The 24,976-nt window shown below is 36.0% G+C and overlaps 1 protein-coding gene across 1 annotated transcript in view; it reads left to right on the top strand.

Moving 5' to 3' along the window:
* The first annotated feature begins 5,542 nt into the window (after window positions 1–5,542).
* GABRA1 (gamma-aminobutyric acid type A receptor subunit alpha1) overlaps window positions 5,543–24,976 on the top strand; it is a 60,554-nt gene continuing 41,120 nt past the window's right edge. The window contains exons 1-4 of the mRNA XM_007120547.2: window positions 5,543–5,846; window positions 8,187–8,275; window positions 11,624–11,736; window positions 24,500–24,567. Coding sequence (XP_007120609.1) covers window positions 8,202–8,275; window positions 11,624–11,736; window positions 24,500–24,567 — 255 coding nt within the window. The 5' untranslated portion in view covers window positions 5,543–5,846; window positions 8,187–8,201. The remainder of the gene's footprint in view (window positions 5,847–8,186; window positions 8,276–11,623; window positions 11,737–24,499; window positions 24,568–24,976) is intronic.

Consider the following 24,976-nt stretch of genomic DNA (forward strand, 5'->3'; position numbering starts at 1 on the left):
GGGGACGAGGGTTCGTGCCCCGGTCTGGGAAGATCCCACATGCCGCGGAGCGGCTGGGCCCGTGAGCCATGGCCGCTGAGCCTGCGCATCCGGAGCCTGCGCTCTGCAACGGGAGAGGCCACAACAGTGAGAGGCCCGTGTACCGCTTAAAAAAAAAAAAAAAAAAAAAAGAATATGGGCCTAGGATTTAAGGTGGCATGTGAGCTAGCTTGCCATAGTAGCTTGTCTGATAACTGAGAATTTTATGGTTCAGTTAAAGCTTATGGAAAATGTGGATAAAATAATCAGTATTGCGAGTTATATGAACATGCTGTAGATAATGCACTAAAATGTTTGATAAATAATGAATTTGTGTTGAGATAAAAAAGAGAGAAGGAAACTGGCATTCACTGGATACCTACTAGGTGCTATGCAAGAGGACTATGTGATTCGCATTTGTTTTCCCATATTATGCCACAACCAGCTAATAACAGTGCCTCATTTTAAAACTTCAGAAAATGAGACTCAAAAAAGTTGAGTAACATACCAATGGTCACACATATATTAGGGGTCAGTGACTTCAGATCTATATCCATGTATGAGCACTCACGGTGCCATCCTAATCTGGGTTCTTCCTCTGCAGAAATCTTGGGGGAAATTACATAATCTTTTGGATTTGTCAAAGAGGTTGGAACAAACAATCTCTACATTCCTTTAGAATGTCAAACATTTATGAATTAAGTATGAGAAAAGTTTGGTTTTCTTTTTACTGTACTCACCAAGTCTCTCACTATGCTGAGATGTCAAACTAGGCTTCCAGCCTGGGAAAAAGAATTTGTCTAACTAACCTGATGACAAAGAAGTCTCGCTTAAGGAACAAAAATTACTCTCTTATCACAGTTCTTTTCTTTTTATGAACTGAACTATTAGTTCAATATCAATTGTAAGAGAAGGGCTAGCCCTCTGGACACGTGTATAGTTCATTAACAAGATGGTCTGTATTATATACAGAGAAATTAGAAAAAGGGGAGCTAGTTTAGTGGGTGAAAATATTCCATATAAATATCTAAATATATATATATATACATAAATGAGGGTGAAGTCATATTTAACTGCCACGTGTACATTTCTTGTTACAGATTGATAACCATTAAAATGTTAGCATTAAAATATATTTTCAGGGCTTCCCTGGTGGCGCAGTGGTTGAGAATCTTCCTGCCAATGCAGGGGACACGGGTTCGAGCCCTGGTCTGGGAAGATCCCACATGCCGCGGAGCAACTGGGCCCATGAGCCACAATTACTGCGCCTGCGCGTCTGGAGCCTGTGCTCCACAACAAGAGAGGCCGCGATAGTGAGAGGCCCGCACACCGCGATGAAGAGTGGCCCCCTCTTGCCACAACTAGAGAAAGCCCTCACACAGAAACGAAGACCCAACACAGCCATAAATAAATAAATTTAAAATATATTTTCAGTGTATATATATCTGAGCCATGCAAACACATTTAAAAAGACCACTTTATCCTAGATTTCAGCTGAAGCTTATTTGGTATTTTATCATTTTACTTATCTCTTCTCCCTCATCTCAAATTATTTTGTAAATGTTAAAAAGCCACACTCAATTAATGAGAACATGCTTGCTATTTTTTTCTCATTTGGTTCACATTTAGTTGGATGAAGTAAAAACATTTCTGTTGAAAAGAATCAGTACACTTCTTCAATTAGGTCAGGGCTTCCTGCCATTTAAAATTGACAGAAAAAGCAAAATGTACCAGTCTGCAACACTGGAAATAGAGCTGTTAGGCCTCCCCAGGATCCCTGGTCCTAGGTTTGACCTCAAATCCCTTCTGCCCAAAACTAGTGACTGTTCAAAGGGCCTTCGATACTGGCCTCATGAGACTGAAGGAAAACAGCAGGAAACTCCAAAATGCTAAAGTCAGCCTGACACCCTGCTGCAGTTGGATGCACTAGATCATCAAATGGAAGAATCTCATCATGCATAAATACCTTTTTTAAATACTCAGAGGTAGGTTTTACATGACTGCTATTAAGATAGTCGAACATAGATATAAGATGAACAAAACAGATCTTAACATGAGCTCACAACCACATAGTAAGGAAATAAAGTAATGTAGAAACATGGTTAAGAGAATAAGCTTTGAAGTCAGAAGATCCAAGTTTGCATTCTAGCATAAACACTCCCTTGCTGTGTAACCTTGACCAAATCTCTTGCTCTCTCTAATCCACAAATTATTGAGTGATTTGTAAAAGAGGGATATAAGACTATCACAGACTTGTTTTGAGAATTAAATGGAATGATTTATGCAAATTGTTAGCACATTACTTGGCACTCAATAAATATTTTAAGAATATTAAACATGGTTATTGTGATTTCAAGAACTTAATTCAATCAGATGCACGCTTACTTTGAAGAGATTTATCAAGAATTTCAACAATTATATAAAAGAGTCAATTTAATAAGACAATATAAAAAAGTGATTTCCTTGCCATTAATTTCTTTTTTGTTTGTTTGTTTTGTTTTGTTTTGTTTTACTCGGGCCTCTCACTGTTGTGGCCTCTCCCGTTGCGGAGCACAGGCTCCAGACGCGCAGGCTCAGCCGCCATGGCTCACGGGCCCAGCCGCTCCGCGGCATGTGGGATCTTCCCGGACCGGGCACGAATCCGTGTCCCCTGCATCGGCAGGCGGACCCTCAATCACTGCGCCACCAGGGAAGCCCTGCCATTAATTTCTTATGGTTTATTCCCAAGTGTTATGTGCATATATTAATGATACCTTAGATGGAAAATAATAAGCATACTCATAATTTAGATTTGCAATTGCTGTTTTTGGAATAGTCAAATTACAATATTTTAAACATCCACAATTTATTTATTAAATTTATTTATTAAAAACATACATGTCCCAAAACAAATTATATATACATCATCTAGCAAAAACTACCTTGTGAATATTGTATCTTAGAGAATCAGAATATGGAATTTCCATTTCCATATTTGTACCATAGTTTTAAGATAAACCCGTAACTATTTATAAATATTCATTTGTTTTAAAATGTATGGAAATGCTGTACAATTGTATCCTGTTGGATAGTCACATAACACTTTTAGTCTCAAGTAAGATGTGACTGGCATTGTTTTCAGAGATAATTGTTCAAATGATAAAGTTTCAGCGACTGTGCTCGAAAAAACAATCAGTAGAGTGATTTGGTTGTATGTCATTAGGTATAGGATATAAAGTCATTCTCAATTTGTAAAGGGAAGTAAAATGAGCTGTGACAATTTAGTCAGGCGGAAAAAAAAGTCTAAAAAGTCACTTTTAGGACTATTAGTCTTTGTTGAATCAAAACAAAAATATGGAATTGCATTTTATATTGCCAGGTAAGAAAATAATGTTTTCTAATTAACTCAGGGTTTCAAAACCTTACCAATGTGAGCTTTATTCTCAGAACTGCTCAATAAATAAGTAAATTAATGGATAAGCACATAAATAAATAAAAATTGGGTAATGTCACATAAGGAAGCTCTGATATTCCTTCAATGGCTATCGCTAAGAATACATTACATGGGCTTCCCTGGTGGCGCAGCAGTTGGGAATCTGCCTGCCAGTGCAGGGGACATGGGTTCAAGCCCTGGTCTGGGAAGATTCCACATGCCCCGGGGCAACTAAGTCCAGGTGCCAAAACTACTGAGCCTGTGCTCTAGAGCTTGTGAGCCACAACTACTGAGCCCATGAGCCACAACTACTGCAGCCCACGCGCCTAGAGCCCTGCTCCACAAGAGAGGCCAGGACAATGAGAAGCCCATGCAGGGCAATGAAGAGTAGCCCTCGCTCACCTCAACTAGAGAAAGCCTGCGCACAGCAATAAAGACCCAACACAGCCAAATATAAAAACAAATAAATAAATAAATATATTTTAAAAAATACATTACATTTGTTGTGTCTGAATAGAGTAGGCGACTAAACAAGGATATTATAAAATGATCCTCAAATCTCCCTTCCTTGAAGATTTATTTCTAAAATAACTTCCCAGTGACACTTCCCTTTCAAAACTCAGAAGAAACAAGCCCAATTCTAAATGTGGTCTTCAATTATATATTCCTTATTATTTCATTCACCTGTCTTTTTATTCATGTAAGCTGACTGCATTGCAGCACAAAGTCAACGAACACTTGTAGAATCAAAAACGCATGAGTGGTATGGACTGGCCATTTGGATTTTTTCTTCCCTTAGCCAAGATCTGACCCTATCTGAAATGTCTCCTCTGGTAGAAGTCCACGGAAAATGACTAGGGAGCTCACCAAAGTTCAGCCCTTATTCACCAGAAGCACTGCACGGACGCACCCCATCTTTTCTTTTCAGCACCTGCTACCTAGTCCAGGGGAAAGCGCTAAAGGGACAATTCCCAGAGCCTCAGGTCATTTCAGTAAGCGCTCCCAAGAACACAGAACCCATCCTCTCTGCTACAAACACCCATTCACAAAATCTGAGGAGAGAACTACAGTCGTCCCTGATTCCTTGGAAATTTAGTTAGACTGATGTAGAAACACACCCTCCTTCCCTCAGTGTATAATTATTCGTGGGTGAAGAGCCACCAGGGAGGGTAACAGAGAGGAAAGGGAAAAAAAGTAGAAGCGGGTTTTGACCTGACTGCTAAAAGACTTTCTGTTAATCTTTCGTCCCCCTCTCTCATTTTCCTAATCCCGAGAATGATGCAGTTATAGGCAAGGGAATGATTCCGGAAATGCAGATATGACTCTCACACCTAGAAATGATCTGGGCGATTTATTTAAAGTTAAATACTCCTCGTGCTAGGAACCCAGCACAATTCATATTTAAAGGAGGCCGTGTTTTCTCCATCATGACATAAACAAACAGTTGCCTCCAAAGATGAAAAACCCGGTTCCGGAGCGCGTTCTTGCTGTCCTCTAAGCTGCAGACTGAGGGCCGGTGGAGAGCGCTCACAACCTGTGAAAGTGCGGAGGACTCTCTCAACCCGGTGGCCAGTTCCCCACCGGCCAGAACTCTTCCCTACCAGCCCTCATCATTCGTGACTCTGCAAGACACAGGGACTCAGACGTGTGTGGGAGTGCGTGTGAGGGAGACAGGCGACAGGAGAGTGCGCTTTCCACATGTGGAATCCTGCATCTCCCTGTTTCATAGCTTGCGTCCGTTCATATGCATGCAGTGGTTAAATATTTGATCAAAGGTGGAACAGTTATACTCATCAGTTGCATTTTTAATAGGCATGCCTTAAAATAGAGGGTTCAGAAATTGAAAGTGTGAAAAGATTCTGAGTATCGTCCCTATGTCTCTAACCCTTTCTACTCGTCCCTCCCCCATGTCTACTCCCCCCAAAAAAGGAAAGCTTGCAGCAGATTGTAGAAGGATTTGAGTCTGCAGCTAGAGAGAAGGGGATTAGGGCCAGAGCGGTGCAAGTTAAATTGTGCTGCCTATAAAAAATGGGCGGATTGGTCTCCAGATCCAGAGGCTGGTACCACCTTCCTTTCTAAAATAAAATCTCTCTGGCATGAAGTCACCGCCTATTTCACATCCGGTTTGCCCTGGGACGTATTACTACTGTCTTGGTAAAGAAAAATCTTTTGTTGTATAGCTGCAGATTGGATACTGGGAAGCAAATTTGGGTGTGAAATCTTCAGCAAAGGAGCACGCAGAGTCCATGATGGCTCTGACCGCTCAGAGCGAGTGAGTGAGCTGCAGAGCGAGGACGCCCCTGCGCTGCCGGCGCGCCGGGACTCGCGGACTCGCGCTGGCTCCCAGCTCTCCACGATTTTCTCTCGCAGACTTTTCTCGGGTCTTGAGCGATCCTCTGCCCAGAGGGGGCCCGAGGTAAGTGCGGCATCGGACCGCCACACACAAGCTTTGAACGTGCCTTTTCCTTGCTGGAGTGACAGGAATGCAATAGAAAAAAAGAGAAGGAGGGAACAGGACAAGAGCCTGATCCCACAGCAGGTAGAAAGAACGAATGTTTTTCTTTCAGGGTGAAAACCGCAGCGATCTAGGAGCATTATTATTATTATTATTATTATTTTCTCCGTCGCTCTTCTTTTCTTTCCCTCTTTCTTAGGCAGATTTGAATGTATTCCGCGGGGTGGGTGGTGACATGTTGTTTTGGTCTTTTTTGGTTTTTTTTTTTTTTTTTTTTTCAAGAAGGAGCTGGGGTGAGGTGGGGAGGGGCGTTGGGTGCATCGTCTAAAGTTAAGACGCTGGGATAGAAAACCTATCTGAATGTTCCATCGTAGGGAAGGCACTCTTTCTTTTTGGCTGCAAAAATGCTTCTTTTCTCCTTTCCAGTGGACGCTGCTGTAATGCCGTCTGGTGTAGGGGTCTCTCTCATTCCGAACACGAAAAACTCAAGTTATCATTTGCTGTGGGTAGCATAGATATGGGTGTTCGGAGTGTGTGTTTGATGGGGCGAGGTTGAAGGTGGAAAGGGGTAAGGAGACAGCTTAGCGTTTCTTTTAAACTATTAGGTTTGCATTTGCAAGAAACTTTCTTACTCAACAACTCAAGTGCAATGATAGGTTTGTTTTTCTCTTTTTAAAATGTCAGAGGAGGACAAAAAGCTACGGTATCTTGCTTTGGGGTTTTGTTTTGTTTCATTAACCCCTTTGGGAATTACCCTTTCTTATAAAGACCAACAAATATTAAAAGGGTACGAGAAGTTGTTTTTCCTTCATAACGGATGCTGAAGGTTAATAAAAGGGTGAATTATAATTATGCAATTTAGGTGCAATATTTTAACATAAGGATATTCACCCAATATTTCTTGTCCTATTCAACTCATCTATGTCAAAAGCAGTCACTAAATTAGGGAAAAACTATGAAGCTTACAGTTCTTACCTCTAGGTCTAGACCATTTCACTCTAAACACTTTAATTATGTTTCACTGCTTACATGCCTGTTTGGAATGGTTTTTACTGATATAAATGATCCTGGAGAGTGTTGAAAGCATTTGTGTAGATGTAGTTAAAGGCATACCACATTAAACTATAGAGTGCCTAATGAAAAATATGCTTTAAAAGACTTGCAATCCATTAATCACTGACCCTACTAAGGAGTACAGCTTCAGGGAAGTGCTAACAAATTTTACCTTCAACATTTCTCACATTATGACTGGAATCAGTTATAGCACATTCAAATAGTGTTACCATGTCTGCTCTTTCACCAGGTAGTGCTCTGATTTTTAAGAAATAATTACACAAATAGATTATAATTTAAAAAATTCTCTAAGCTTTCCATGCTCCTCCATTCCTCCAACATCCCACTACCAAGTCTAAATTCAACAATCAGAGGGTGATTGATTGCACTTTACCTAAGTGGGAAAAAAGATTCCCTTTTTCATGCAAAGCAAAGCACTCCAGCTTCCATCTGTTTTAGATGAAACATTTTCTAGCAGCAACCTGGCAGAATCTGAGAGGGCTTAAAAGACATGTGTGGGCATGCTTGTGTGCATTTACGTGAGTGTGGTTTGTATGTGAGAGATCAGCACATGGCTTGACTATAAAGTGTGTCCTTTACCCTCACAGAAGCATTAGCAAGCATATTTAACGAGGCAATCACAGGCAGAGAATTACAAGCATGATTTCGGCATTCAACTGAGTGTTTCCTATGATTTTATTTTATTTTTTTTAAAAAAGATAAATAGCAGTGGCTTCTGAAATCAAGGTGCATCCAGAATCCAAAGATGAATTCAGTCGTCAAAGCATATTAACCTACCCCATCACAGCCTCCAAACATGCTCTCCCGGTTGTAGACACCAGCTGAAAATTTTCAGTGCACAGTTCAGTTGTGGGAACTCAAAGCAGAAAGGTCCAATTTTTCAGATGATAACAAGAAGAGAGTAATTCAAACTACATTGTAAATATAAAACCTAGAGAAAAAACAACTCACAGTTTTTATGTTGAGCAATATTGTCACCTGAGAGAATTTCAACTTGCATTCTTTTACAGGAGAAAATTTATACACTGCTATTTCTGAATGGAGAAATGCAAGTGAAAGTGGAGAATGGATGGTCCAGGTTTCCATTGCTTCCAATGAGGTGTCATATCCCAGTGAGGTCATTTCCTGACTTCAAAGCGTTTATTTGAACTGCCTCAGTCAGCCCTAGTGGTTATAACCTGATGTTTCTTGCAAGAGACATTGATCTCTACTTGTTCTACTTTTCAGCTGCACAAGCCCGCAATGAAGAAAAGTCCGGGTCTCTCTGACTACATTTGGGGCTGGACCCTCCTTCTGAGCACATTGACTGGAAGAAGGTGGGGACCCTTTATTTTAAATCTGCATGAGAATTTCTGTAACTTTTCATTTATTCTTTCAGGGGGAAGAAAATTGTCCTTGGATGAATTCATGACTAAGGGAATTCAAAAAACTTAACTGCAATAAAATTCCAGCTAATAAAGAAGAACAATATGAAAAACTATCAACTTATTTGCATGTTGGTTAGAATACGCTTAACACGCTTCTGTTAAGGAACATATTAGTTCAACATTTAATTCTTAAATTGAACTTTTCACCGCTCAGTTGTAACTGAACAAAACATGTGGTTTCCTAATTCACAGAAAAAGTTACCCCAATTAATGTCAGCATACTATGTGAGTTGATTTTCCAACAAGAAAATTTCTGATCAGTTGCAAAGATCATAGAGTAACTTCTAACTATGTGGAAGTGGAAAGGTTAGAATAATATTTGTAATTTGAAAGTCATAAGTTTTTATAAATGCATGTGCATTATGTTTTGAAACTGTTATTTATATAACCAATAGAAGCAGAATATACTAGACACATATTTAAGAATGTTAGATAAAACTGAACTTCTCTATTTAAGTTTAACTACTGTGGAGACAAGTTATGAGAAAAAATGTAATCATATGATTAACCATATTCAAAATATTTGCTAATGATCTCATCAAATGTATAGACATATGATACTAGCAAAGATATAAATGACCAAATATTTCAGATTCTCCTTTATCTGCTTTTATATTTTTTTGTGTAGTCCACTCCTGTGGCCCCAGAGAAAGTCTTAGACATATTACAAAAATCTAAGATTCCCCATAATATAATGAAAAGTGAACCCTTATGAGTTAAGGCAGCGAGATGGAATAGACTGGAAAGATAAGGACTAAGGAGGATGTTTTAAATTGAGAAGTTGTCTATTTTTATTGTTTCTTATTGTGTATGGTAAATAATGACCGCCAGATGAACAGAAAATGCATTATTGCCAGATACTCTTAATCTGAGGAGTTAAATGTTCTTCACTGCTCTTGCAAAATTATATGAAGTGTTGCTATTGTAATGACCTGTAGATGGAGTTAGTGCACAATGTTTTATTATATAGTGGTTCATATGGAATCAAAATCACGTACTGTAACTGACATTTTTCTACAAATTATATATTCAGTTTAGGAAACATTACATTGGCATGAGTGTTTAATAGCAAATAAATAATCTTGATCTTTATCCTAGGGTCATTGTCTGACAATTACATAGTAAATTAGAATTAAAGATGAAGCATAACCTGATTAAGAAAAGCACATAAAAGAAAGATTATCATTCCAATTGGCAGAGCAGAACTGGTTCCCTGGGAGGGAGGGAAAAGTCTCTTTTGGCATTTGTATTCCAATGCAAACAATTGGTGAGTACAACATTTATAAAATAAAACCAGGGGGAAAAAAGCATTTCCTGAATTTGACATAAGCTATGAAAACAAAGAGAATGCAGGTAAAGGTAGTAGGTCACCCCATATTTTGGGAATCATATTAACAATCTAATTTGCTCTGTCATGTCACTCCATCTCATCTTTTTCTCCCTTCTTATTTTAGTGATTCTTCCTTAGACTACTTGGTCAGGCTCTCGTCACAACTCAAAGTGTGTTAGCATTTCTTTTCCACCTTTATCAAGATGACCTTCCAGTATCCTTGAAAGATGCATGCATGGCAGTAGGTTTTGTGACAATGAGTTTTTATAAATAATTGTATTCAGAAAACTATTTTTGCTTTACTGCTGTCATCTGCTAGCAAGACATCCTGGAAGACACAGTGCTCGCTGAAAATTTGATTTCAAAAACTAGTAAGATCTTTAATTCTGCCAAAGGAGAGTAAACCCTCAATATGCACAGTATTAATGTTGAATTTAGGAGAATGGAGAACTGTTTCATAGAGGTACATTTCATATATTTCATATCCTGAATAACTTTTAGTTATAATAGCTTATTAAATTAAAATTTTATCAGAAAAGTTTTGCATTTTGCCAGTATAACATTATTACCCAAACAATAGTGTTTGTTTTTGAATTGATATTTTGATTATATTTCTTGCTTCTGTCAAATCAGTGAACCCTGGTTTCAAAGTTATTATTTTTCTTAGATTGATCAGTAATATAAACACACAAGAGAAATGCCAAAAGCATATTAAATTGAAAGTATGAAAGTGATATTTTTGTGTCAGTTTTTTAGTTCACACTCTATATTCATTTTTTTTTTTTTTTTTGCTCAAGGTCAGAGCTATCATTGAAATATATCAGTAAGTGTGATCCCTCCTAAGATAGAATACTCTTCTCTCAAAGGATTTCGGAGGTGTCATTCTAATCATTACATAAAATATGATTTAAGGAGCATAGATAATAATATGATTGATGTAATAAATACATAATATGTGAACTGCAGTCATTATGTGGTCAAAATTCAAAGACTAGTAATGATTGGTAAGGGATAAAAACTAGACCTTCACATAGAAAGACTTAAATAGGAACAATTACTCTGATATAGAAGAATGAAAATAAAGTTTTAGACTAAATATTAAAGAAAGCTGGATTCTAGTTCAAACTCTACAACTGGCTGTGTTTTCTTAAAATGCTAATCCTGCATTAGTTTAGTAAAACCATAAATTAAGAACACTGGACCATATCTTTTCCAAGGTATCTTTTACTTCTAAGACCAGAAATGACAAAATTCAATTAATTAGAGGTTTGAATAGACAAATTATAAAAATTTGTTCATAAACCTTAAGAAGAATGGAAATTACACACTGATGTGAAATGTAATTATCCTAAGAAACAAGTTTTATCTATTTTTCTCATCTAAATACCAGAAAGAGCATCAAAAACACAAAACATAGATATATATGAAGTGGATAAAGGGACGGTTGTTGGTAGATGAAATCTTAGGATTATGCTACATGTTAAATTAAATGAAAACAAAGCTATTAAGTATTTTGGTAGCTCAAAAATATATTTTTTTTAATTTGGGAAGAAGTTTCCCAGATTTAGGTTTTTTACTAAAGTGCATTAATATTCTTGCTTGCCCAGAGAAAACATTCATTACAACATTGTATACACGCTGAGAATTATAAATGTAAAGACACAACTTATTTCCTGTAATTTTCCTTCCATAGTTAGAAATATTAGAATAAAGAGCATATCATCTATAAGAACAAATATAAGAAAATGGTAAGAATTAAACTGACTTTTTTTTACTTTACCAGAAGAAATTTTCAAATTAAGATTCAATAGAAAGGAAGTTGGAAAATTGCAGAAGGTTTTTATTTGGAAAAAGGTTTTAGTAGAAATGTATAATTTAGATACTGCCTCCCTTTACATTTTTTTCAGCTATGGACAACCCTCATTACAAGATGAACTTAAAGACAACACCACTGTCTTTACTAGGATTTTGGACCGACTCCTAGATGGTTATGACAATCGCCTGAGACCAGGATTGGGAGGTGGGTAGCATTATTGTGTTTTTATTTTACAGAACAATATTAAACATTTACTATTAAAGTATTGCTTCCCTCTACATGTTAAAGTAATAAGAATGGAAGCACAAGAATGGAAGCACGTAGTGTAATGACATCCTATTTTTAGTATATTGCTCAATATTAATTCAATTTTCCACAGTCATCCCATGCACATACCCATACGTAGTAGAAGGCAGATTCAAACTTCTCATAATGTCATGAAATAAATGTTACATTTACTTGACAATCAATCTTTTCCATGTATGATTTGATTTTACAAGGGAAAAAGGGGGGTAATATCATCTCTTCCAGACCAAATACTGCATCTCTGTTTCATTAGGTATAGCTATGTTTGCATTGAATTCAAGTAGAATATCTCTGAATCTATTGCTCTAAACATTTATTTTGGAATATTACATATTGATCCACTATTTTGTATTAGATTACCCCCACCTCTAGGATAAAAGGTGAATGAGATAGATGATAGCATGTGTTTTTTTTTTTGACTGTGAATTTAAACTTAAACCCTAATTTTCTATAGTTAAAAGGTATGTGTTTTTTTTTGTATACCAGTTCATTGGTTTTACTAATGAATTTCTACTCAGGGAGAAGTTAGCACTTAATAATACAGTATTTATAACAATAAGAGTAAATAGTGCAAGGCATTACACACTTATTTAAATAATCCTTGAGTAAGATAATCAACCTATCTTATTTAGTTAAACAAAGACTAATGAAGCCAAAACAAAATATTGATCTCAGAGTAAAACAAGTGAAGCAAGGAAATAAATTATTGTTCAAAGTCACATAGGAAACCAAGGATAGAATCTATGACTTCCAACTATAACTTATGCTGCACTTTCTCCAGAGCATTTGTTGAAACTATTTAATAGAAATATTTAAATTACAATGAAATGACAATATTAAGAAATTCATCTCTTCTTCATCGAGACAGCAAAGTTATGCAAAGAATAAGAAGGTTAAGAATTCAATTTTTGATTTTAAAACAGAATGGTAACATGGATTTAGAGTCTTCCTGTTAATACTCTGGGCAGTGTAATGACACAGATATAGATCATAGGTCTGTTTTGAGGTTGCCAAATGTCATTAGTGTCTCAGAGGTTTAAGGGAAACTCCTTTATTGAAGACATGACTCAGATATACGTCAAAGGTCTTACCAGGTGTCCTTTCCTATCAATCTCAAGCGTTCGTTCTCAGACACACTATATAAATTCCTCCAGGTTTGTATTCCACTTGGTTTCCTTTTACTAAGTTCTCTGAAGAAATATTAAGGAACAAAATGCACTGGTCACAAAATGGAGTGCATAAATGTGTATGTGATGTATTAATATAAGGTCTGTGTATATCTAAACCTCTGGAGTGGTTTCAGGAAAATTGTTCTTGGTTCATAAAATTTGAAATAAATTACAAAGACTGCAGGTTGGGGAGGAACGTACAAAAAGAAGAAATTCAGGACAGTGATAATAACTTTTAAAAAGAAGACTTTTAAAGTACTAATGGGCATGCATCTGATTTCTTTACTTATTCTTCTTCCTTCTCCATGATATCAATCCTTAGAAAATCAGAATTTTATGACACATCTAGAAAATCTTATCTTCATTCTAGTTTAGGAAATCCCATTTAATACTTTACCTTGTGAATGTGAGTATCCTCTATAAGTTCTGTGCATAGTTTTCAGTTTGTTAAACAATTTTACACACACACACACACACACACACACACCCCTTCTTTAATAATCAGCTGTTTGGTCATATTGTTATTTGGAGTACAAACAACAAGCCCATGACTGCTCATTTACATTTAATTATGTGTAATAACTCTTTAATAAATGTGTATATTAACTGATCAAATATAGTGTAAGCAGGAAGCATTTCACCTACTCCTCATATGCATACCTAAGTCTTGGAGAGCCACAGACCTTGAGGATGTATAATATAGACTAAGAATGGGTCGAAAAGCTAATTTTCAAGACTCAAGATAATGGTAGATTTATTAATAGAAACAACTACATTAATTCAGGCTGCAGTTTTGGTGGAATCTACTTTATTACCTACTTAATCCCCTCAAAATAACAAAAATAGATATTTAAAGAACAGACATAGTAGTTGGCTAAATATAGACAAGATATATTCTTTTAAATTGAAATGGATATAATATGCTACAGTAATAGAGAATTCAAGGGCTCAGGAAAATCAAAAAGAATGGATATGCTTTTATTTTTGCTAAAGATGATTTTTCTGATATTTATGATTTCTGGAAACAGTGATTTTGAGATTATGATAGACATGAAAACAAATTAAAAAGTAGCCCAAATAGTTTCCTCTATTTCTATTTTATGTATCATCCTGGAGCATACTGCAATTAAATCTGATGGATTTGAGATTTATGAAAAAACTTTAATACTAACTAAATTTTTGTCATTTTTTTGGCATGCTTTTTCAGTCTTAAGGGATATAATGGCATGTGTTTATTACATATATAGCATGTGTTTACTACATATATCTCCAGAATCATTAACACATTTAAATACATTTTGAGAATGTTTATCTGTCTTTAGAAAACATCTTAACATGTTTAAGTACATTTTGAGAATGTTTATCTGTCTTCAGAAAACATCTTAAATATTAAACACAGATTTTATATATTTTATAAAACATAATCAGCTACAGAATAGAGAAAAATGTTAACACCATGATTTTTGGATACTATAAATTGAAATTATCTAATATATATTTCTGAAAAATTATTTAATTTTATTTCTTTATCATAGATTTCTGGTAAGCTAAGTATGACATGTATTCTAGTAGCTCTCCATCATAAAAATGGATTTTTTTACATGATCCATTTGCTTTCAGATGTCAAAACTATGTAGAGGCAATACTTGAAAGATTATCATTAGCTTATAAGGCAGTAAAAATTTCCTCTTAGTAGGTTCATGATCACAGCTGGGATAATCTTCTCTCGCAAGAGATAGGAGCCCACTCTCTTCTTTATTATGATAAAAGTCTGGTTTTATAAAAATAACAACATTGTGCAGAAGGCGGGGATATTTTGTTCTGAATGTCTTGAGAAAATATAGAAATGTGATAAGCTAAGACTTGAGACTAATGTAAGAAACTCTTGTACATGCAGATTCATCATGACCTGTTTTTCAGAAACACACACAGCATCCAAAAGTGTAACATTATTCTTTGGAGATGTACACCCTGGATCCAATAACTAAGAAAACAGATATATAACATGGTTCATCCAGATGATAGGAATCAGTTGCAGATATTGTAACACTATTTAAAAAGGCTATCCTTTCAGGGTCAAGAGCAATCCTGAGAAAGTAGAAAGAAAAGGGCAACATAAAGACAGATATCCTGGAAGACACTTATCTTTTTAAGTGAGATAAAAGAACGAAAAAGGATAGACTGTGTGGAATTCTAATAATATACTCTATTCAGGGATGTAAAGAGAAAAATATGTTGGCAAGTTCATATTTTAAGTATAAAATTAATGAAGAAACCTTTAAATAGACTTGAATTGAAATAGTCAGTAGTCAGAAAATACAAATCGAAACTGTCAGTGATTGTTGGATTCATTCTCATTTAATATCTCTTTCTTTGAGGGCAAGGTGTGGTGGGCTGGTTCTTCCTTGCAACCAGGGCCTGAAGAATGTTTTTGAAAAGCTCTTGCCTAAAGCATGGTCACTAGAGAAGAATAAAATGGTTGAGGGAGGGGAGGAGGTAAAATCCAGAAAAAAAAAAATGGCAAGAGAAGAAAGAAAAGGTTACAGAAGAAAGGAGAGCAAAAGAGGGTACTGAAAATAAGGAGAAAGAACAGAGAAAAGTGAGAGGGCTGGAAAAGGCGAAGGAGAGCAACTTAGAGAAAATGGAAAAGGCATCTGTGGTAGGAGGATGGGTAGGCTCAGGTGTTCCTTGGTTAATCAAGATTCCTCTTTTCGCTTTAAATCAAGACCAAACCAACCACCTTCTGAGAAAATCCATTTTCTCAAGGTTTCTCCTTATTGACTCTGAATCTAATAAACGAAAGAAGCCTGAATTTTCTCCAACTTCCTAAAAAATTAAATGATGCTCCTCCTGAATGACACCTATCTGGGTAAAATTTCAGCCACCATCATTTTGGCTTTCCCTGCACTCTGGGAGAGGGAGGAAGAACAATCCAGAAACATAGATCCAAAACTACATTCTGAAGAAAGTTTTCAGATTTTTAAGAAGTAATGCCCTTCCAGTGACATCTTTCCCTTCCCTTCTGCCACACCATATATACAGGCTACATCTCTCTTTCTTTTAAAGAGTACACGTGTGTACTCATCATGTGACAAACCCAGATGGATGGGGGGAGAAGTAAATAAGTAAATAGGTAGGTAGGAATGGAGGTAGAGAATGGGCTTTATTCCTACTATATGCTTAACACATTTAGTTAAGATTTTCTTCTTTTTCCTATAAGTGTTATAGAATTTGGGGGAATTTTTTTGTTTGTTTTAGATTTTACTTAATTGAAGCTATCAGTTAGGTGAGTATTTGTGACTGAAATGTAGCTGGGATTTTTCTCTCAAGGTATTTTAGCACGACATACTATTTAACAAACAATCTATGCTTCAAAGCAGACTTACTCCTTATCTTCTTAATTTTCCCAATTTTTGATTTTTTATGCCTGTATGAGACCTTTTAGACTTCATTTAGCCCAATTATTGCCAGAGATCTTAGCTTTAAGATATAAGTGTCTCCAACAAGGCAAGGAGACTGGGTTGGATATGAGTGCTACTGGCAAGGTGGTACGGGCTCCTTGGGGAATTAGCTTGGGATATTTATTGGGTTATGTTTCTTTAGGTCAAAATAAGTAAAGGTGGGAAACTAAGAGTGTTCTGGAGAAAAAAAATCAGATTAACTTGTGAAATTTTGTGCACCTCTAAACTTTAGGTGACTAGACTTTGTTCTATCTCAAGATGATATCTGATATTCATGTGATCTCTTTTTTTTTTTTTTTTTTTGCGGTACGCGGGCCTCTCACTGTTGTGGCCTCTCCCGTTGCGGAGCACAGGCTCCGGACGCGCAGGCTCAGCGGCCATGGCTCACGGGCCCAGCCGCTCCGCGCATGTGGGATCTTCCCAGTCCGGGGCACGAACCCGTGTTCCCTGCATCGGCAGGCGGACTCTCAACCACTGCGCCCAGGGAAGCCCCTATGTGATCTTTTATTACGTTTTTGTATCCTGTGTGATGTTGAGATCAGAGGCAACCATTTTATTCATGTTCACCTAACTTAAAACACACATTTTGTATTTATATTAAAAAGCCAGAATTTCTAAAATTTAGAGGGCAAGGTATTTGTGTCACAATGTGTTCACCTTAAATAAAATAAAAAGATTCTAAATTACTGACAATACGCCCCCAAATTTAAAAAGGTTAGATTTATCCAATATTTTTTTATTCTTGTTATTACATTTTCTTTACCAGATAATGGCTTTTCGTATCAGCTTTTTTTTTTTTTTTTTTTTTTTCGTATCAGCTTTTGAAATTCTACTCTGGAATTCTTCTTTTTGAATTTTCTATAGGTGTATCTGGTGCTTTTAATGCAAGGTATGGAGCAGATGGTCAGACTTTGGCATAATGCAATCTATTTCCACTGAAATACTATATCTAGACATTCTATAATTCAGTTGAATTTTAGAGAAAAAGCAGTTACCAAAAACCCAAGAGGAATTGTTAAAATGAACAGAGAACACCTTTTAACCTTTACTGGCTGAGAAATCCAGTCAGCTCATGAAGCCAGCTCATCTAATGAATCCAACTGAGATGCCCAGAGGAATGTTCTAGCATATTTAGAAACATTCTGCTTCCATCTTTTCCTATTGTATATAAATCATCTTGCCAAGCATTTTCTAAGATAAAATGTAGCCACTGAGATTTTGCTAAAGTTATAAAGGCCAAATTATTAGTAAACAGCTGCAGTTTATATTTTTTGCAGTTACTTTTGGACTTTTTATATAGTTTCCATTTCCTATCTTGATTCTAGAACCAATGTGAAATATTAAAAAATATACATATATATTTTTTCTGTATATGATTTTTTTTTGCAGCCTGAACTTGAGTTCTTTATTTGAAAAATAGTGTTTGTAGTGTTTCTGAGGTAAGAATCTCATTGTTAATAGTCATGGACTCTGCCATTTTGAAAAACTTAAAACCAAGTCCTAAGTGGATGCCATATCCCTCCATAATATATATAATATATAATTATATTATTATTCTCATATAATTAAAATTCGATAATAGGAACAGAAAGTAGGATACCTCAAAGCTACTGCAGGTTAGGCAATTTTGATCAAGACTTCTACAGACCAAAAGAAACCTATTCCTCCAACACAGCAATCACATTCTTCTCTACAGCTTTGCTCTCTCCCAATAGAAAATGCCATGATATAAGGAGGGAAGGAGGCAAATTCTCAATCAAGATGAAATAAATGTCTCCTGTAATAAACTTTACCTTTTTTTCCCTGGGAGATTCTTGTATCATCTGAGTTCTTGGAATCTGAAAACACAAAGGACCAGGTATTGGTTAGACACCTCGAAATGTGATTTTCTACCCCATATCCAGGTTTAGTAGCTGAATATCACCAACATTAAGTTGCTCTACGTTATCAGGGAGGGGAAAATTGCCAAGTATTCTAAAGAATTAAGGGAATGGAAATGAAGGACAAGGAGCAAAAATGTTGCTCCAGGCAGATTGGCAGGGAGCTGAAACATTGTCCAATCCAGGAGTATAGATTAATGGTTATGTAGGGAGCTCAGGATATTTTCAATTTCCAAACAGGACCATTTCAAAGTGGGGTTTTAAGAAATACTTTATTATGATGACTAATGTTAGCCAATTCATTCTCCATGTAGTGACTGCCTCTGTGAATTAAGAGAAGCAAAGTAGCCTGAAGGAGGCAATAAACCTCCTTCATAAGTTATGAGTACACAGAACTGGGCCCAGTGAATATTATTCTGAGCTCCTCAATAGACAGCATTTCCAGTGAAAATAGGGCCAATGCCATATTAAATAAATTGTTGTAATAGGAATTCCTAAGAAAATACCACCTACAATTCTTCAGTATTGATTCCCTCTTCCATTATTTTTAAAATTACAGTCACTCTTAAAATCCACTCTTCACACATCAGCTGTCTTCTTAAACTGCAAGTAACATTCCTTCACTTCATTACTCAAAGACTTCTTATTGCATTAGAACAAAGGTCAGCTGCTTCTATAAGAAGCTCTTTAGGTGTGGCCCCTCTTTCCTCTAGAGTGTCATCTTGTACCGTGATCATCAGTATCACCAAGCTCCAGATGTAGTGGACTTTCTGTTTCTTAAATCAAGCGCATCTATTCTCACCTCAGATCTTTGCCTTATTCTTTCCTCTCCCTGAAATGTCTTTCCCTGTCTCTGTTCATCCTTGAATTTTTCTCACCTTTTAGGTTGCAGTTCAAATGTCATCTCTTCAAAGACACTCTTTCAGAACATTTATAATGATCTGACATTAACTAGTATAATTTGTGCATATGTGTTCATACACAACCGCGTATGTAATTCTTCCTATCTATCTATCTACCTACCTATCTATCTATGTTTCTAACCTATTTACCTAAAATATGTTTCACCTAAGATTGTGAGATATGCTACAGTAGAAAAGGAGCAATTGCACTTTTGCTCATCAATGTATCAATATTACTATTACCTAGAACAGTGCCTTCCTGGCACATAGAAAATGCTCAGTAAACATTTATTGACTAAATTAATGTACCCAGTAAATACATCTCAAAGTGTTTTTGTCATTAAAATCTTATTTGACCCTCACTCCAATGCAATGGAGTTGACTATGCGGGTATTATTTCTTCATTAAAGAAGTGATAAAACAGTCTCAAGGACATTAAAGGATTGTACCTAAAGTCACACAGCTTGTTCTCTAGGAAAATCAGAGTTAAAATCCAAGTGTTTTGACTCTTAATCCAATGTGCTTATTACTCACTATACTGCGCTGCTTTTCTCATTTCTGCCTCAAGCACTAATCATCTTTTTGAATTATCACTTCAAAACATCTGTTACTTCAATACTTACCAGCAGGATATCAACATTGTAGGAAATCCCCAGTAAAAACAGATTTACTGCTGTCTAGCTGTTACAGAGAGATATAATATAGTGTGTATATATGTGTGTATACATATATGTGTGTGTTTGTGTACATATATGTGTGTGCTCATATATGTTATATAAATTATATATATATGTTGTATGTAAAACATATCTTTGAAGATTGTGCTTGTTTAAAGACTGATTTTAATTAATTTATCATCATAAACTTCATTTACATTGATGTACTATTTTAAGATATTCTTAGTCACTGCAATAACAACCATCATCATCATAATCTCATTTTATATAATTCCATTCTATCTTTATCCTTTGAAAACTTGAACATGTGTATTCAGTTATACTAATTTGAAAGAATCTGTTGATTTTTTTACATTGGACAGAGAAGGATTATTGTGATGAAAATATTTGACTGAAAAAAATTATTTGCTGATTAATCTACTCTCTGAACATTTCCTCCAACTGAGTTATTTTAATTGATTTCCACTTGCATACAATTTCCTCATTACATAAGAGGTTCATTCATGTTTAACTTTGGCTAGGTGTATAATCTTCCTAGCTGAACTTCATCAGAAGTTCCTGACTCATGCTGTATGCTCTTAAATAGAACATATCGAAGCATAAAAATATTTTGACTTTTCCTCATGTGACCTGTAGAAAGGCCTTGAGTACTTTATAGGTATTTCTAATAACAATTTAGAGTCTAATGCTAAGTCAATAAAGTCTAGTATTAGAGCACGTGATTTAAATTGTTTCAATGTTCCTTAAATAATAAATTATATATGTATATTATATATATATCCCCCTACAACAGGGATTTCATGTTAAGGGGGGGATGATACAGTTTTTCTAGAATTGGGAAAAAATAAGGTTCCTCAGCAATTGCCCTAGCTCTCAGCCAAAGCACATAGGTATGAGCTCATCTTCCATTTAAGCCTGGTACACCTGAAGAGCACTTGATTACAAACCACCATTTCTTTGTCAAAAAAGCAAGTTAACCATGCCTCTATTTATAGTTTGGCTGAAGCTGATTCACAACAACCCTCTATCTTGAACCTTTGCACTCCAGATTATAAACTTTCTATCTTAAAGCATAATGACTTCACATGCCACTCATGGACTCCCTGGTATACTTGAGTGAAAGACACGCTTTGGTCAAAGGATCCTATTCCTTGTCTCTGAGATTGTACTCAACTGAGTGAGACTGTGGTTTGAGGATAATCATTAAGTGTATATTTGAATAGAAAAAAATATGTAAGGGAATACATCAAGATATTAACAGTGGATTTATGTGGAAGGTGGTATTCCAGGGAATTTAAATTTTTTTAAATATTTTTCTGAAGTTTCTAAACTTATATTATGAACTTTAAAAATTTTTTATAAACAACATAATATGTTATATGGGCCTCATGCTTACCCTAAAGCTTTTGTAATGTTTTAGAGTAGCATTCCCAAGTAAGTTTGGGAAACACAGGGGTAGATGATGTTGACCACGTTTATTTAAAACATGGTTTCTTAGAGACATTAGCATGCTAATGTGCAAGACAAATCTTTCGGAGGCATACATAATAAGCAGAGTTTTACAGCAATGGAAACTTCTTGCTCCACTGCATACTTACTAACAGCTGATGACAAATCAAAGAAAACTGTTTGGATGTGTGACAAGGGAAATATATTAGAAGGGAAAATATAGAAAGTGAGTGTTCTCCTCTTCTGATTATCTTACCCCCCCCAAGTTGAAGATGGAATCATCTGCTAACAATCTAAAATCAGCAGAGGGAAATAGTCCATATATTTGGCAAGTGGATAGCTCACTTCTTCAGAGCATTTTATCATGCTAGATAAAACAGATTTGTGGTGTGTATGTGTCAATCACAATCTCCCAATTTATTCCTACCCTACCTTACCCCCTGGTAACCTTAAGTTTGTTTTCTACATCTGTAACTCTATTTCTGTTTTGTAAATAAGTTTGTTTGAACCCTATTTTTTAGATCCCACATATAAGTGATACATGGTATTTGTATTTTTCTGTCTGACTTACTTCACTCAGTATGACAATCTGTAGGTCTATCCATGTTGCTGCAAATGGCATTATTTCACTATTTTCATGGCTGAGTAATATTCCATTGTATATATGTACCACATCTTCTTTATCCATTCCTCTATTGATGGACATTTATGTTGCTTCCATGTCCTGGCTATTGTAAACAGTGCTGCTATGAACATTGGGGTGCGTGTATATTTTTGAATTATGGATTTCTCTGCTGGATCATATGGTAGCTCTATTTTTAGTTTTTTAAGGAACCTCCATAGTGGCTGTACCAATTTACATTCCCACCAACAGTGTAGGAGGGTTCCCTTTTCTTCACACCCTCCCCAGCATTTAAAAAAAAAAAGATTGGTTGCCCCTAAAACATCTGGTAAGCCAAGTTTTGTAAAGCTAGCTACCTTGGGGAGTTACCTTAAAGGGTAGAAATTATACCCTCCTCACACCCCCGAAATGGATAATAGTGATAAAGGAGTCCAAGAGAACCATCCCACACCACCAAGCACTTGCAAGTGTGCAAACTGAGATTCGTATATATTTCCCAAATGATTATGCATTTAATGACAGATCTCTGCCATAAAAATAAAAATGAAAGAAAGGACATAATTTTAGTTCCATAAGTGTCACTCAAATCTGTAAGATATTCACCATAAATCTTATAGTTTATAATCTGGAGAGAACCAAAACTCAAACTTGGGAACAAAATGAGGTGTTTTTTTTTTTTTTTGTGGTACGCGGGCCTCTCGCTCCGGACGCACAGGCCCAGCGGCCATGGCCCACGGGCCCAGCCGCTCCGCGGCATGTGGGATCTTCCCGGACCGGGGCACGAACCCGTGTCCCCTGCATCGGCAGGCGGACTCTCAACCACTGCTCCACCATGGAAGCCCCAAAATGAGGTTTTTTTCTTGATCTAGAAGGGGAAATCTTGAAAGAGAAAGACGAAAGTGAGCTCAATTAATAAGATAGATTCTAGCTTTTGTCACTAGATAGCATATATTTTCTTTTCATTATGGTTTTTAATTGAAAGTCATTCCTGACATTCTAATAAAGTGTGAGCTCTTGATGGAGTCTTAAGAAATAACAGATATTTAAACTAAGAAAAGAATCAGTCTAGTAAAAAAAATATATATATATGGAAAGAGAGTGTCCAATAGAGAGATGTATACATTGCGGAAGTGACTGCTGGAAGGGCTGAGAGGGGGACTGGTAAGAGAGGCAAGTGGTTAATACAGCTGAGACTTATTTCTGACAGCTGCTCTTCTTAAGCGCCGCAGTTGCTGCAGGATGTTGGATGTTAAAGCTGAGGTTGGAAATGAGTTCTAAAAACACATCTCTATTCTCTTTGTCTCCAACTACCTCCTCTATTTTGAAGCGTGAAACAGTAAACCCCACATAACTATTATGTCAGGGGGCTCATTTAAGCATTTTGGAGCCAGTCAAATTGTTGCAAGGGAAATGGCCTGAAAATATTAGATTGGTTATTGAGGCGACTATCTCCACCTCAAAATTATTATATCATTTGTTGAGCCAAATTTATACTGAAAGTATTAACTGTTTACAAGTGAATTGCTAAGGGATAAAATTTTTTTGATTTTCAAAAGAATTCTTATTGCATGTACTGGATCACCTTTTTAATGTCCTACACCAAAGATAAAAATGTCCTGATAAATGAAATGAATTGCTTAAAATACTGGACTGTTATTTCTCAGAGCTAAAGTTGAGAATTACAGTCATCTTTTTTTCACTTTCACCTCTTAACAAAGTGTTTCCTTTTATACAGGCAACATTTTTTTCTTGTTTTTTTTTTTTTTGGTGAGTGACTGTATTTCCTTGAAAATATCTGTGTTGAGTTGTCACCAAACTATAATACATATGTTTTATTGGTTGAAATATATGCCTCAGAGACCAATAACCTAAAATCACATTGAGCTTGAAATGGAATCTATTAAATGAACTTTTGCTGTACCGTATTATGTTCTTCTCATCCTCAAAACTGAAGAAACTTATATAGGTTGTCAGATTTTTTTTCCCAGGGAGTAATTTGGATAATTAACTTATGATTTAATGCCAGAAAGCAATCATTTATAAAACATACCCTTGAGTCCTTAAACAGTTAATAAAGCTCACTACAGTACACTATATACTTCCCAAGAGTAGCCTAAGTACCTGGAGCATCTGACGAGCTGTATAAGACTATTTAAGCTCAAACCATATCCATATGCTAAAATATTTTTATTATAATATGAAATGGCTTGGTATCATTCAGGAAAGTGTGTCCATTCTTAAAGAATTCATTAAGCATCATCTGACCTCTCCATAAAATCTGTCTCCCAAAGTGGCATATTTAGACTCCGTTTTTCCACTGAAAGATATTCACTGTGAAATTTCATGTGTAAGCAGTAAATTAACAGGACTACACAGTGAACCAATTTTAGAAATAGCTAATCAAAGCCTATAAATTTCCCATTTGGGTGTGAGTTTGTGGTGGTGAGATCTAATAAGGGCTGTTGATAGACATTCACTGTCCCAATTTCCTGCTTCATCAGAGCGTGTAACTGAAGTGAAGACTGACATCTTCGTCACCAGTTTCGGACCCGTTTCAGACCATGATATGGTAAGTGACTGCATTTTTGGTTTTCCTGGGGTATTTTCTAAGTTTAACTTTTGAAAGAAAAAATTTAGATTAGGTATTTAGGAAGCAGCTCGCAATGCCTTGGCTATATCTTTGTGTCTCTCTGTGTGCATAATATGTAACATGTAATACATATGATATTTATGTAATAGAAAATACCCATTTACTTTCCAGACCAGGCCTATTTATGGTTATCAACCACTGCAGTCTTCTTTTGTTCCATCCCTGAAATTATTCCTTTGCCTTGGTTTATGTTCTGTGAGACAAGTACTGTGAATTACCTTATATTTTAGTTAGGAGGACATACTGATTGAAGAATGCTAGGTTTCTGGATAGCCAGCGCTATTATAAAACAGCCATAAACACTGCAATTGCTGCATTATTTTTGGTT

The sequence above is a fragment of the Physeter macrocephalus genome, chromosome 8 (assembly GCF_002837175.3).
Source record: "Physeter macrocephalus isolate SW-GA chromosome 8, ASM283717v5, whole genome shotgun sequence".
Classification (NCBI taxonomy): Eukaryota; Metazoa; Chordata; class Mammalia; order Artiodactyla; family Physeteridae; genus Physeter; species Physeter macrocephalus.